We start from the raw sequence: 15936 nt of genomic DNA on the forward strand, positions 1-15936 counted from the left end.
AAAAAACACTTGATAACTTAAAAAAAAAATCGAATAAGCATGTATGGCGTTGGCAAGGGCAACGTGCATTATTTTGTGAACCACAGACTTGAAGGCGGTAAAATAACAGGAGTTCTGCATTCTGATTCATGTCACCAATTCGGGACCGTTTGCAGTAACAGAGGCGTTATGGTGGGTTAATAAACCATGTTGTCTGGAAATACCTTCTTTTAACAAATCTAAAAAGTCTTAAAATGTATTTTCTTTGAATCGATCTGCCATCGCGAAAGAATCGTTTGACCCCTTCTGTTGTCTTGTTGAATGTGGCGTTGAGTTCTCTCTGTGGTAATTGGCTGAGAGAAATGACCCCTGGCGCCAGGAACCTGTTGGATAAAAAGGGAACGTTGTGGAGGGAGAAAAAAGCAGAGAGAGAGAGAGAGAGACTGGTGATTGCACAAGGGACTGGCTTGTGCAGGGCGGGAACACCAATCAGGGAATACCATCAGAGAGAACAGTCATGGCAGGAAAATAATGGACCGTTCTTTTCAGACGAAACAGAAAATGGCTTCGCCCTTAAAACTAGTTGGACTCCAGCACCAACCGTTAAAAATGGGTTCTATTACGACGCATAGGTGCACAGGATTTGGAATCCAGGAAATTCTGGGCTTGAACAAGGAGCCGCCCGCGGTTCCGCGGCGTCCGTTGGAATCTCTGCAGCACAGAGCGCACCTTCTGACGGCTAGGGCGGCTTTGGGCCCCGCAGCAGTCGGGGTTGGAATGGGAATTATCGGTCCAGGAGGGATTCATTCGTTTTACAGCCAGCCTGCCTTTCTGGAGGTGTTGCAGGAGGCGCAGAGTGTTCACCTTCAGCCGCTCAACAGGGCCAGGGCAACGGGACAGTTGGATGCCCACCACTCCGCAAGCTGTTCTGGTAAATTTATACAAAATGTTTTATTTACATTTTTATATTTATGTTAAACAAATAGTCCAGTTTTTAATGGTGGGCGCGGGTTGCGCCTTTTCAATCTCATTTGATTTTATTTTTAGTTGCACCTCGACTCACGTTGGTTGAGCGCCCTCCACCTCTTTCCAATGTTTATGTTGTAGCCAGTTGAAAATGTAATTCTGATTTTTAATGATTGCAAATTCTCTTCTCCTGTTTTATTTTTTTTAATATACTGTAGGACAGGGTTTCCCAAACTAAATAGCCACAGGTATATTGCTAATACAATTACAATGTAATACTTATAAACTGTTATCCTCCACAGGGTTTTCCAAACTCGGTCCTCGGGACCCCACGGTGCACGTTTTGGGTTTTTCCCCTAACACCAAACAGTTGATTCAAATGATCCGAGCTTAATGATTCGTTTTGTGATTATTCGAGTCAGCTGCGTAGTGCTCCGGCAAAAACCAAAACGTGAGAGCACCTTGGGGTCCCGAGGACCGAGTTTGGGAAACCCTGTGGAGGATAACAGTTTAAGTATTACATTGTAATTCTATTAGCAATATACCTGCGGCTGTTTAATAATAAACTAGGGCTATTTATTTACAGATTCAGATGACGTATCCTCCAGTGAAAAGACATTTTCTAATTCCTCGATGAGCCAGAACAAGAAAAGAAAGAAGAGACGTCACAGGTAAAAACGATTAACTAGAACTAATATTTACCTCACTGTGTTTGAATTGGACTATATGACATTTTAGGGATATATAAATTAACAAAATTCCGTGCGAAGTTTTTTTTTGTGAAGTATTTGGAAAGCGAAATATTCAAATTCATATAACCTACAGTATTTCGATGTATGCACCCCCCTGCATTTTCTCAGAACATGTCTATTAACGAAAACGTCTAAAACAAATAATTGTCAAGTATGAATCGAAATAGATTTCTAAATTATTTTATTATATATTATTATATTCCTCAAATAGAGATGAGATGGTATATTATTATTTTTTTTTTTAAATGAGCGATAGGAGACGGCTTATATTATATAGACAAATTAGTCGAGGTAAATATTTTCGATACAGTTCTTTCTACTGTAGCAATAAACAAAATGAAGTAGAAAATCAATTTTCTTCATTTGATAACACATAGCAGTATTCCGCATGAAATATTTTGAATTTAAAAAATCTTTACATTTTCATGCATGCTATCACGGATAGCCTACAAAGGTGTCAATATCTCTGGTGCTGTATATTCTACAGGTAGTCTACTTCAAGGAAAAAAAACATTAATGTCCTGATAATGTGGAATGTGGATATTCATGGAACTTATTCATATTATTTTTTATTATTTAATAAATAGTTTTGTGACCTCTGTGGTATGAACCAAACATTCTGTATTGATTAAATTAAATTAGCCTAGATTTATTAAAATTAAAAAAAAAATTTGATTAGCCTAGATTTGATTTAGAGTGGAAAGGGTATGCCTTGTGCTTGACATACACAGCACTTCATCACATATATATATTTAAAGGCAATTGTGTAAATAAACATGTCTATTTTTATTTAACTTTTATTTATCCAGAAAGTCCTGTTGAGGTCAGAATATCTCTTTTTATGAGGGAGACCTTGATTTTATAGACTTGACACTTGCAGGCAGAATTCAACTGTAAAATGTTTGTCACCAAAATATTTTTATTTGTATGTTCCTTCTCTTATCAGAACTATATTTACTTCGTATCAGCTGGATGAGTTGGAGAAAGCTTTCAACGAGGCCCACTACCCTGATGTTTACGCCAGAGAGATGCTCTCCATGAAGACTGAACTTCCAGAGGACAGGATACAGGTACATAACATACTGTAACCTGGCTGTGTGTGTGTGTGTGTGTGTGTGTGTGTGTGTGTGTGTGTGTGTGTGTGTGTGTGTGTGTGTGTGTGTGTGTGTGTGTGTGTGTGTGTGTGTGTGTGTGTGTGTGTGTGTGGTCTGGTGTGTGTCTGTGTGTGCTCAAGCATGAGTATATATCCTCCATATACCTGCAACACACAAGTCCCTATCTGGTCAATTAACACCCTATCACCATCCCCTCTTTGATCAATTACAGTAGCTTGCGAAAGTATTCACCCCCCTTGGCATTTTTCCTATTTTGTTGCCTTACAACATGGAATTAAAATATATATTTTTTTGGGGGGGGGGGGGTTGTATCATTTGATTTACACAACATGCCTACCACTTTGAAGATGCAAACGATTTTGGGGGTGAAACAAACGAGAAATAAGACCAACAAAAAACAGAACTTGAGCGTGCATATCTATTCACCCCCCAAAGTCAATACTTTGTAGGACCACCTTTTGTAGCAATCACAGCTGCAAGTCTCTTGGTATGTCTCTATCAGCTTGGCACATCTAGGCACTGGGATTTTTGGCCATTCTTCAAGGCAAAACTGCTCCAGCTCCTTCATGTTGGATGGGTTCCGCTGATGTACAGCAATCTTTAAGTCATACCACAGATTCTCAATTGGATTGAGGTCTGGGCTTTGACTAGGCCATTCCAAGACATGTAAATGTTTCCCCTTAAACCACTCGAGTGTTCCTTTAGCAGTATGCTTAGGGTCATTGTCCTGCTGGAAGGTGAACCTCCGTCCCAGTCTCAAATCTCTGGAAGACTGAAACAGGTTTCCCTCAATAATTTCCCTGTATTTAGCACCATCCACCATTCCTTCAATTCTGACCAGTTTCCCAGTCCCTGCCAATGAAAAACATCCCACAGCATGATGCTGCCACCACCATGCTTCACTATGGGGATGGTGTTCTCGGGGTGATGCGAAGTGTTGGGTTTGCGCTAGACATAGCGTTTTCCTTGATGGCCAAAAAGCTAAATTTGAGTCTCATCTGACCAGAGTACCTTCTTCCATATGTTTGGGGTCTCTCCCGCATGCCTTTTGGTGAACACCAAACGTGTTTGATTATTTTTTTCTTTAGGCAATGGCTTTTATCTCGCCACTCTTCAGTAAAGCCCAGCTCTGTGGAGTGTACAGCTTAAAGTGGTGCTATGGACAGATACTCCAATCTCCGCTGTGGAGCTTTGCAGCTCCTTCAGGGTTATCTTTGGTCTCTTTGTTGCCTCTATGATTAATGCCCTCCTTGTCTGGTCTGAGTTTTGGTGGGTGGCTCTCTCTTGGCAGGTTTGCTGTGGTGCCATATTCTTAACGTTTTCTAATAATGGATTTAATGGTGCTCCGTGGGATGTTCAAAGTTTCTGATATTTTTTTATGACCCAACCCTGATCTGTACTTCTCCACAACTTTGTCCCTGACCTGTTTGGAGAGCTCCTTGGTCTTCATAGTGCTGCTTGCTTGGTGGTGCCCCTTGCTTAGTTGTGTTGCAGACTTTGGGGCCTTTCAGAACAGGTGGACTTTATTTAACTAATTATGTGACTTCTGAAGGTAATTGGTTGCACCAGATCTTATTTAGGGGCTTCATAGCAAAGGGGGTGAATACATATGCACGCACCACTTTTCCATTTAGATTGTTTTTTGAATTTTTTTAAACAAGTTTTTTTCACTTCACCAATTTGGACTATTTTGTGTATGTCCATTACATGAGAACCAAATAAAAATCCATTCAAATTACAGGTTGTAATGCAACAAAATAGGAAAAACGCCAAGGGGGATGAATACTTTCGCAAGGCACTGTAACACCCTATCACCACCACCACACCCTCTCTGCTCAATTAACACCACATTTCCTCTGGTGTAATTCGTTAAATCAGGAGAGGCACCATTCCCCCTGGGACTCATCCACTCAGCCAGCCACTCAGCCAGCCACTCAGCCAGCCACTCAGCCAGCCACTCAGCCAGCCACTCAGCCATCCCCTCAGCCATCCCCTCAGCCATCCCCTCAGCCATCCCCTCAGCCATCCCCTCAGCCATCCCCTCAGCCAGCCCCTCAGCCAGCCCCTCAGCCAGCCACTCAGCCAGCCACTCAGCCAGCCACTCAGCCATCCAGGGAGGCAGACAGGGAGGCAGACAGGGAGGCGGAGAGATGCTTTAGCACAAGGCATGGTGGGAGCCATCAATGAAATGATAACTACAGTGAGATTAATTAGCATGGGTCAATGGCAGGGCTCTCCTGGGTTCTAGCGCTTTAATTTCCCTGGTGATTTTTGAAAGCCTGTCACCCATTGATTGGCTCTGGAAATTAACTTATTTTTCAATCAGCCTCCATGTGCCCCTAGGGTCACCCTCCCCTCCTCCCCTTTCTCAGCTCAGCTGTTTCACACACACGCAGGTACACACAGCACGTGTACACACACACACACACACACACACACACACACACACACACTCCTCTGCTCTGTCCTGGAAGTAATTCCTTATCTCCAGACCGATCACCATGAGATGGAGGTTATCACCAGACCCATCTCTCTTCTCTCTGTATCTTTCTCCCTGATCTATATGCATGTCTCTGAATCTGAAGTGGTGAGGTTATTACTGGGTCTCCACTGTGGAAATCAATTTAGGCACTCGATTAGTCTAGGGGAGAGGGAGTCACACACACACACACACACACACACACACACACACACACACACACACACACACACACACACACACACACACACACACACACACACACACACACACACACACACACACACACACACAGGTGAATCTAGCAGAAACAGCATAATATCTTATGAATATCTGATTATCTTCTCCATCAGGTGTCCTTGTTCTATAACTAGAGAATAAAGACTGTGGTATACAATCACTATATCTAACAAATGGACGTTTTAGGTCACCAGGCTACTCTCACCTTATCATGTGGGTGTAATACCAGTGACTTGGTGTTTAAGCCATCCATCCTCTTTCCACTCTCCATCACAGGACTCCTTGAAAAACAGTGATTGTTGCTGAGTGGACCATCCTAGCTAAATACGGATTATTTTTGGAATCTCTTTTTTTCTTCTTCTTCATATAAGATCTTTTTGTTAGGATGTGTTTAAAATATTTAGTGTCTGCTATGCCAATTTGTTGTTTGACTTGTGGATGATGTCCATATAGCTCATATCTTTTTACATTATATTGAAGGACATATGCAGAAACATAAAATGCAGTAAAAAGTTTGGACACCTACTCATTCAAGGGTTTTTCTTAATTTTTCACTATTTTCTACATTGTATAATAATAGCGAAGACATCACAACTATGAAATAACACATGGAATCATGGAGTAACCAAAAAAAGTGTTAAACAAATAAAAAATATATTTTATGAGATTATTCAAAGTAGCCACCCTTTGCCTTGATGACAGATTTGCACACTCTTGGCATTCTCTCAACCAGCTTCACCTGGAATGCTTTTCCAACAGTCTTGAAGGAGTTCCGTCATATGCTGAGCACTTGTTGGCAATGGTGTAAAGTACTCAAGTATGACAATTGGGTACTTTTTCCACCACTGCTTGTTGGCTACTTTTCCTTCACTCTGCGGTCCAACTCATCCCAAACCATCTCAATTGGGTTGAGGTCGGGTGATTGTGGAGGCCAAGTCAACTGAAGCAGCACTCCATCACTCTCCTTCTTGGTCAAATAGCCCTTACACAGCCTGGAGGTGTGTTGGGTCATTGTCCTGTTGAAAAACAAATTATAGTCCCACTAAGCACAATCCAGATGGGACGGAGTATCGCTGCAGAATGCTGTGGTAGCCATGCTGGTTAAGTGTGCCTTGAATTCTAAATAAATCAGTGTCTCCAGCAAAGCACCATCACACCTCCTCCTCCATGCTTCAAGGTTGGGAATCACACACATGTAGAGATCATCCGTTCACCTACTATGCATCTCACAAAGACATGGCGGTTGGAACCAAAAATCGCAAATTTGGACTCATCAGACCAAAGGACAGCATTCTAATGTCCATTACTCATGTTTCTTGGCCCAAGCATGTCTCTTCTTCTTATTGGTGTCCTTTAGTAGTGGTTTCGTTGCAGTAATTTCACCATGAAGGCCTGATTCACACAGTCTCCTCTGAACAGTTGATGTTGAGATGTGTCTGTTACTTGAACTCTGTGAAGCATTTATTTGGGCTGCAATTTATGAGGCTGGTAACTCTAATGAACTTATCCTCTGCAGCAGAGGTAACGTTGGGTCTTCCTTTCCTGTGGCGGTCCTCATAAGATCCAGTTTCATCATTGTGCTTGATGGTTTTTGTTACTGTCGTCTCTCTTTGCTTATTTGAGCTGTTCTTGCCATAATATGGACTTGGTCTTTTACCAAATAGGGCTATCTTCTGTATACCAACCCTCCCTTGTCACAACACAACTGATTAGCTCAAATGCGGTAAGAAGGAAAAAAATTCCACAAAATAACTTTTAACAAGGCACACCTGTTAATTAAAATGCATTCCAGGTGACTACTTTATGAAGCTGGTTGAGAGAATTCCAAGAGTGTGCAAAGCTGTCATCAAGGCAAAGGGTGGCTACTTTTTAAGAATCTAAAATAATATTATGATTTGTTTAGCACTTTTATTGGTTTACTACATGATTCCATATGTGTTATTTCATAGTTTTGATGCCTTCACTATTATTCTACATTGAAGAAAATAAAGAAGATGTTCAAATGAACCTAAACTTCCATCCTCTGCCCCTGCAGGTTTGGTTTCAGAACCGCCGCGCCAAGTGGAGGAAGAGGGAGAAGTGTTGGGGTCGCAGCAGTGTGATGGCGGAGTACGGCCTGTACGGTGCCATGGTCCGCCACTCCATCCCTCTGCCCGAGTCCATCCTCAGGTCGGCCAAGGACGGCGTCATGGATTCCTGTGCCCCATGGCTACTGGGTAAGGCACTGTGCTACTGTGGGTGGGTGTGCTGGGGTCCCATGGTAGAGCATGACACATGCAACACCAGGGTTGTGTGTTCGATTCCCACGGGGGACCAGTACGAATGAAAATGTATGTACTCACTACTGTAAATCGCTCTGGATAAGAGCATCTGCTAAATTACTAACATGTTTGCTTCTGCAGGACGCTTTGTTTTCAATTAGTTACCATCTCATTGATCTACGCTAATCAATTGACCGATACGTCAAGCAGAGAGGAGATGCATCTTAATCCAGTCTGATAAAGTAGGATTATCATCTTATTGATTAACACCCGTCATTGACACTTTTTTATCGACTCCCGACAAGCACCGGGATTAAGTCTGACATTGAGGTCATGACCCCTGCTCAAAACCCTTTTAGAAATCCCTCCCTTTCCTTAACCAGGATGTAGTTAGTGCAGTATGCACTGCTGAGAACGTTCAGGTGGAGAGCTTGGTTTAACTATTCACATACCATATTATTATTTATTTTATTTTTAATCCCAGTCCCCCGTCCCCGCAGTAGGCCTTCTGCCTTCTGGTAGGCCGTCATTGTAAATAAGAATTTGTTCTTAACTCACTTGCCTAGTTTAAATAAAGGTTAAATAAATAAATTAAAAAATTTAAAAAAAATGGTTCAACCAGCAGTTTAAACCTCTCTGTCAGTGAAGGTGCCTTTCCCATGTTGCCTCCTGACCATGATGGAGGTCAGAAACAATAACTGACCAAGACCTTCGACCACCTGTCAGCTACAGCTCAATACGAGCTTGAGATTCCTAGTACTGTAGCTTTGCTGTTTATAGACGTGCGTGTCTCCAAATGGGATGAGTACTCTTTCTGTTCCTAACCGGAATAACAACGATTCCTTTTCCTTCCAGGGATGCACAAGAAGTCCATGGATACCCCTGTTCCGACCTCTTCTGGAAAACCAGAAGCTCCCCATTCCCAACCGCCTGCCAGGGAACGAGAGCGGGAGAGAGTGGTGGAGAAAGCGGAGGAAGAGAGGAGGGAGAATACCAGGTCACCCATGTCCAAAGAGGAACTGCGAGAGAATAGCATCGCTGCACTCAGGGCTAAAGCTCTGGAACACAGCGCTAAGATGCTAGGTACACATCCTGGTGACGGACCACCGGGGACAGTTTCAGGGGACGGAACAAGGGGACAGCCAATGGAGACAGAGGACAAAGAGGAGGACAGTTGAAGCCTGCGTTGGAGAGAGAGAGAGAGAGAGAGCCCAGTCACTGATATAAATGTTCTTCTTCAAAAGAAGTTGGTGCGCTCTCTGTAAAGAACACTGTTTACATACTCCTGACGTCCAGACGATCAATAAACGAGATGGTTTTGATCACAATACACAATATTCTTAGTAGCAAAAAAAAAAAAAAGTTTCTGAATGTTTCTTTGACACCGAGACCTGATGATGTCAACCTCAAAATCATTCAGTCATGGAGATCAATTTTGTACAGGTCACATTTTGCATCATGGGAAATTCCACCTCGGTAAACTGCTATAACGATCCCCTGTTCTAGAACTGTCCACTGTTTTGTAATCCGTCAGCTATGTGGGTGCTTGCAATTCTGCAACTTTAGGAAGCCTAAACTATTTGGTGACGTAGATCCGTCTCTACGTAACATAATGGAGGACAGTACATCGGCGAAGGTAATACTCAAACCCAGACAAGGTGAAAGATATACATGTTGTGAAAAAATATATACATGGGTGTCGTCTTGTGGAAAAACAAGAGACTAATCTTGCAGAGGATTCATGGACCTTTTTTTAAAACAAAATAATCTCTTGAAAATGTATGGTGGATCTCTCTATTGTAATCATTTTAAATGAAATATAGCTACGTTCATGTAGTTGGACATCAGTAAGCTGTGTTTTTGTTTTGTCTCTGTGTTCTGTACAATAGTAATAAAACATTATTTACATGGAAGATGCAGGGGTATCGAGTGTGTGTGTGTGTGTGCGTTGATGAGGATTAATTAAGAATAGCCTAATTACATAAACCACATTGCATAGGTCTGTCATAATAGGCTATTTTAAATCGATACATATGGAATGATCTTGTAATATAAATAGAGTAAATATGTTTTTAAAATGTTATACCCCAGTTGCACCAAAATGATAGCCTAATCAACTAAACACTCTAAATAGGTCATGATCCAGACAGGTAGCCTAAGAAGGAACGAAAATGACTGATTTAGGCTATATTAATCAGCCTATTATTCCAAGGCTATAGCCTACAAATAAATACATTGTGAAGCGAGTGTGACAGACTGGCAGGGACATTAAGCGCCAGCATTTAAACAACATTTCGTCGTATTAAATCCTAGTGTATAAATTGCGTGTAGGCTGTGACTTACTTAGAATTAAATAAAAATGAAACGAAAAAATGCATTATTAGGCTCAGTCTATACGTGGCTTCAGGGAAAATGCAGGCTCATATGAACCAGAACTATCTGTGAAACAACATACTCTGGCCAAACTGGTGTTTCTAAAAAATAAATTCAAAAAGGCACTGTAGACTGAGCCTAATAAAGCAGTTTTTCGTTTCATTTTAATTTAATTCTAAGTCACAGCCTAGTTAAATAAAAGGTTCAATAAAAATAGAAAATACAACAGTATTTATAAACAGCCTGGAGAGCAGGCCAGCAGCGGAGAAAAACCTTCCGGACACTCTTGCAAGGTTGGGCAGGGATGCGGAGCTGTTTAAAAAAAACAATTATATAGGTAAGTCTAAAGGTTTTTAGGCGAAATAACCCAAATCAAAACGGAAAGAAAGAGGTTATACCGTGTCAGGCCTATTCGGTCAAAATCAAAGGATAATATATTGCATAGATAATAGAACGAAAATCAACGGAACATTTAGTATGTTGTATTTATTAAATACTTTGCTACAACGACACACTCAGCTAGCTATCCACCTCCTTCCTTTCTGTTAGCATGTACACATAGTACACAATCATGCTTTCGGGATACGTAGGTCTATGTGTCTTTTCAGATTCGACAATGAGTCTTTAGTTGTGGACACGACATATTTGAGCTGTTGTCTGTGCCCGAATAATGTTTGTACCCTGTTTTGTGCTGCTATCATTTTGTGCTGTTGCCATGTTGTGTTGTTGCCATGTGCTGCTGCCTTGCTATGTTGTTGTCTTAGGTCTCTCTTTATGTAGTGTTGTGTTGTCTCGTCGTGATGTGGGTTTTGTCCTATATATATATATATTTTTTTTAATTTAATTAATTAATGTTTTTAATCCCAGGCCCCGCCCCCGCAGGAGGTCTTTTGCCGGGCCATCATTGTAAATAAGAATTTAACATTTATTTAACTAGGCAAGTCAATTAAGAACAAATGAAAATCCCATCACTCCCTCCATTGCTATTGGTCCTCATCTTTGTAAGTCACCTGTGTGTTTCATCAGTTTCTTTATGAAAAATATTTAGTGAACTACATGACAGTAGCTAAAGCAAGGGTCTATAGTAGCACACAAGTAGACTACAGATGCATGCTGGGGCGGGCATGCTCTGAACTCATGAATTGAAGTGAGCGCTATTGGAGCGGTATTGGAGCGAAATTGGAGAGGGCAAGAAGGTCGACGCTCCAGCCTTTGGGAAACTTCGCTCTTCGCTCCAGTCAAATTCAACACGCTCCGCTCACATACTCTGCTGGGTTGAGAGGTCTCTGTGGTTAATCCCGGGCTTCAGTGGCAAAATTGAGTTTGTCTCTTCCTCTCTGGTGCGGTATGAATCAATGATTGAAACATGTTTGAGTAGTGGTTGACTTTCCCTTGTGTTGTGAATACGGGACATAGAGATATATTACTGCATGATTATACTTGAAGTTTAAAAATAAATGAAATTACAGAACCGTTTTTATGGTCAATACTGTATAAGGCTGAACATTACTGTCCTTGGTCCTTCTACTCCAGCCCAGTCCAGCACGGACATCACAGTCAACCAAGCTGTGAGGGGAGGCAAGGTGGTCGATCTGAAGAGAACCGTGGACCAGGCGGTCCAGAATTGTCCCTCAGTCCAGCAGGTCCTGGTTGCCATGAGAACAGAGAACACCGTTGCCATGACAGACAGAGATGTTCCACTGGAGGAGGTGAGTCAAGAGACACAGGTTTTTATGATGTTATTACTGTTCATTGATAGATTCTTAGATACTTCAAAATTATGATTTACTGTTAAACCTTTGACTAATGTCGTTTTTACACATGGTGTTGAGCTATAGGGTTCCCGAGTGGCGCAGCGGTCTAAGGCACTGCACCTTGGTACTAGAGGAGTCACTACAGACCCTGGTTCAATCCCGGGCTGTATGTAACGGCGTTCCTCAGGGATTCGACCAAAACGCAGCGTTGTGAAATGACATAATGATTTATTGCAAGACGAAGACAGACACGAAATACACTTGATAATTTACAAAATAACAAAACGAATGTAGACTGACCAGAACGTAAGAACTTACATGTAACGAAGAACGCACGAACCGGAAAAACAGACTACACAAAAGAACGAACGTACAAACAAACCGAGACAGTCCCGTGTGGCGCGACAAACACAGACACAGGAGACAACCACCCACAACAATCAATGTGAAAACACCTACCTTAATATGGCTCTCAATCAGAGGAAATGAAAACCACCTGCCTCTAATTGAGAGCCATATCAGGTCACCCTTTAAACCAACATAGAAACAGAAAACATAGACTGCCCACCCAAACTCACGTCCTGACCAACTAACACATACAAAAACTAACAGAAAACAGGTCAGGAACGTGACACTGTATCATAACCGGCCGTGATCGGGAGTCTCATAGAGCTGCGCACAATTGGATTAGCGGAGGGTTTGCCCGGGGTAGGCCGTCATTGTAAATGAGAATTTGTTCTTAACTTGCCTAGTTAAATATATATAGTTTGAAACAGAGGTCGACAATTTGTTACATTGCAGGCGTTTTTTATTTACTTTTTGATCCGGTTGGTTTCACATTGCCAAAATTGTCAAACCAACAAAAATTCCTATACAACAACGTGTCCATACACGTCATTTGTTTATTGGAAAACATACTCAAGCTAAATCCATTTATGATTATCATGAAGCATCACGTGTGTCCCAATGTTCATATTGCTTTTCGCTTTGGTCTTCCAACAGGAAACAGCGCAATAGCCGATCTAAACGCGACGTGAATAGGCTATATTCAGTAGCCTACATTTCCGGTATAGCCTCCCTGTTGCCTCCTAATCTGCATCGGATGCGCACATAAATGCGCTGATACTCACAGCATGTTTCAGAGATCTCAAATTATGAAGCTGCATGCATTTCATCAAACACATGCAATCAAACAACCAATGACAATGCACCCAACTCCCTTTATTTTCTTGTGTTTCAGCCTGGTCTCATAGACTAGACATAGTAAGTGTAAATCCGGAACACTCAAATTAGTATGATACACTACATGACCAAAAGTATGTGGACACGTGCTCGTGGAATATCTCATTCCAAAATCATGGACATTAATATGGAGTTGGTCCCCCCCATTGCTGCTATAACAGCCTCCACTCTTCTGGGAAGGCTTTCCACTAGATGTTGGAACATTGCTGTGGGGACTTGCTTCCATTCAGCCACGAGAGCATTAGTGAGGTCGGGCACTGATGTTGGGCGATTAGGCCTGGCTCACAGTCGGCATTCCAATTCATCCCAAGGTGTTCGATGGGGTTGAGGTCAGGGCTCTGTGCAGGCCAGTAAAGTTCTTCCACACTGATCTCGACAAAACATTTCTGTATGGACCTCACTTTGTGCACTGGGGTATTGTCATGCTGAAACAGGAAAGAGCCTTCCCCAAACTATTGCCACAATGTTGGATGCACAGAATCATCTAGAATGTCATTGTATACTGTAGCGTTAAGATTTCCCGTCGAGGAACTAAGGGGCCTAAACCATGAAAACCGCCCCAGACCATTATTTCTCCTCCACCAAACTTTACAGTTGGCACTATGCATTGAGGAAGGTAGCGTTCTCCTGGCATCCGCCAAACCCAGATTTGTCCGTTGGACTGCCAGATGGTGAAGCGTGATTCATCACTCCAGAGAACACGTTTCTACTGCTCAATAGTCCAATGGCGGCAAGCTTTACACCACTCCAGCCGACGCTTGGCATTGCGCATGGTGATCTTAGGTTTGTATGCGGCTGCTCGGCCATGGGAACCCATTTCATGAAGCTCCCGACAGTTTGGAACTCGGTAGTGAGTGTTGCAACCGAGGACAAACAATTTTTTACACACTTCAGCGGTCCCGTTCTTGTATGGCCTACCGCTTTGCGGCTGAGCCGTTGTTGCTCCTAGACATTTTCACTTCACAGTAACAGCGTGTACAGTTGACCGGGGCAGCTCTAGCAGGGCAGAAATTTGACGAACTGACTTATTGGAAAGGTAACATCCTATGAAGATGCCATGTTGAAAGTCACTGAGCTCTTCAGTAAGGCCATTCTACTGCCAATGTTTGTCCATGGAAATTGCATGGCTGTGTGCTCTCGATTTTACATACCTGTCAGCAACGGGTGTGGCGGAAATAGCAGAATCCACTAATTTGAAGGGGTGTCCACATACTTTTGTGTATACAGTGTAACTTGGAAACAAACACTTCTCAGCAATTCATTTCTTTCTGACTGAAAATCGGTCTAGATAAGAGCATCTGCTCAAATACTTTAAATGTAAAATATTCTCTCTCTTTGTCTCCGACCCTGCTCGTGGGCTCGCCACGTCAGCTAGCTTTCCATAGTTTCACTTTTTAGGGGCAATTCACCTTCATTGAACCGGAAACTATATATAATTTACTCCATTGGAATTTATTGTATCATTGTGTCAGTGAAAAGTAGCCTACAATAACAGGCCTGTATGTAACGTGTGCGTTGAGAGTCCGGAAGCAAGTTCAGGGAGTGTTTTAACAAATAAATGAAAACAATAAACACGAAACACAAACAACACACCAACATGAAACCAGAGTCAATAAAAACCTGAGGAAAGAACCAAGAGGAGTGACAGATATAGGGGAGATAATCAAGGAGGTGATGGAGTCCAGGTGAGTGACATGAGGCACTGGTGCGCTTGACGATGGTGACAGGTGCGCTTGATGATGGTGACAGGTGCGCTTGACGATGGTGACAGGTGCGCTTGACGATGGTGACAGGTGCGCGAGATAATCAGCAGGCTGATGACCTAGAGGCCGGAGAGGGAGTACACGTGACACTGTAACCAATGTTATTTCACAAAAACAGTTTAATGCTGGGCTATAATAACATGGTTTAAAGTTAAAGACGATTTCGCTAATAAAAATTCTAATTTAGAGGGTAATCAACCTCAAATTCAGATTGACGCTATATATTTCATCCTTCGATCCCGTCAAATTACATGAATTGAGTAATTACCGAAATGCACCGGAATAACGTTAATTAACCCACACGCGGCAAATTAAGGGGGCAATCTGGGATTGGTACATCCATTTTTGGACTCTAAAATTAATAAAGTATTGCCATTAATTTTGTTGTTGTTTGAATGCCAGATTGTCTCTTTAATATTCATAATTAAACATGCATAGCGTGGAGCATTACAGGCATAGATATGACCCAAATACCCTACTTCAGAACAGAGGATTATGTCATTATGGTATTTAGTCTCTGAGCCTTTCCAATTAGGACTAAATGGCATTATTGATAATTGCTGGCAGTTTGATCTATGTGCAAAATAGCCCATTAGAGGGGTAAGATCAAGGGATTTGACCGGCTGTCTGATTGGCTGGCTGGCTGGTTGGCTGGCTGGCTGATTGGCTGGCTGGCTGGTTGGCACCTTGCCCGTGTGGGATGTTATTCTGTGTTGTCCTAGTTCTACAGAGACTCTGTGTGGGATGTTATTCTGTATTGTCCTAGTTGTACAGAGACCCTATGTGTCCCAAATGACACCCTATTATAATGCACTACATTTGACCAAAGCCTGGGTCCTGGTCAAATGTAGTGCACTACTTGTGATGGGTCCTGGTCAAATGTAGTACACTACATGTGATGGGTCCTGGTCAAATGTAGTACACTACTTGTGATGGGTCCTGGTCAAATGTAGTGCACTACTTGTGATGGGTCCTGGTCAAATGTAGTGCACTACTTGTGATGGGTCCTGGT

General features: G+C 42.3%; 1 protein-coding gene across 1 annotated transcript in view; it reads left to right on the forward strand.

The window, feature by feature from the left end:
* Nucleotides 1-588: 588 nt before the first annotated feature.
* The window catches only part of LOC120041279 (visual system homeobox 2-like), a 44207-nt gene continuing 28859 nt past the window's right edge, over nucleotides 589-15936 (forward strand). Inside the window, exons 1-6 of the mRNA XM_038986212.1 lie at nucleotides 589-910; nucleotides 1532-1616; nucleotides 2644-2767; nucleotides 7567-7747; nucleotides 8648-8875; nucleotides 11699-11874. Coding sequence (XP_038842140.1) covers nucleotides 589-910; nucleotides 1532-1616; nucleotides 2644-2767; nucleotides 7567-7747; nucleotides 8648-8875; nucleotides 11699-11874 — 1116 coding nt within the window. The remainder of the gene's footprint in view (nucleotides 911-1531; nucleotides 1617-2643; nucleotides 2768-7566; nucleotides 7748-8647; nucleotides 8876-11698; nucleotides 11875-15936) is intronic.

This window comes from Salvelinus namaycush, unplaced genomic scaffold (assembly GCF_016432855.1).
Source record: "Salvelinus namaycush isolate Seneca unplaced genomic scaffold, SaNama_1.0 Scaffold43, whole genome shotgun sequence".
Lineage (NCBI taxonomy): Eukaryota > Metazoa > Chordata > Actinopteri > Salmoniformes > Salmonidae > Salvelinus > Salvelinus namaycush.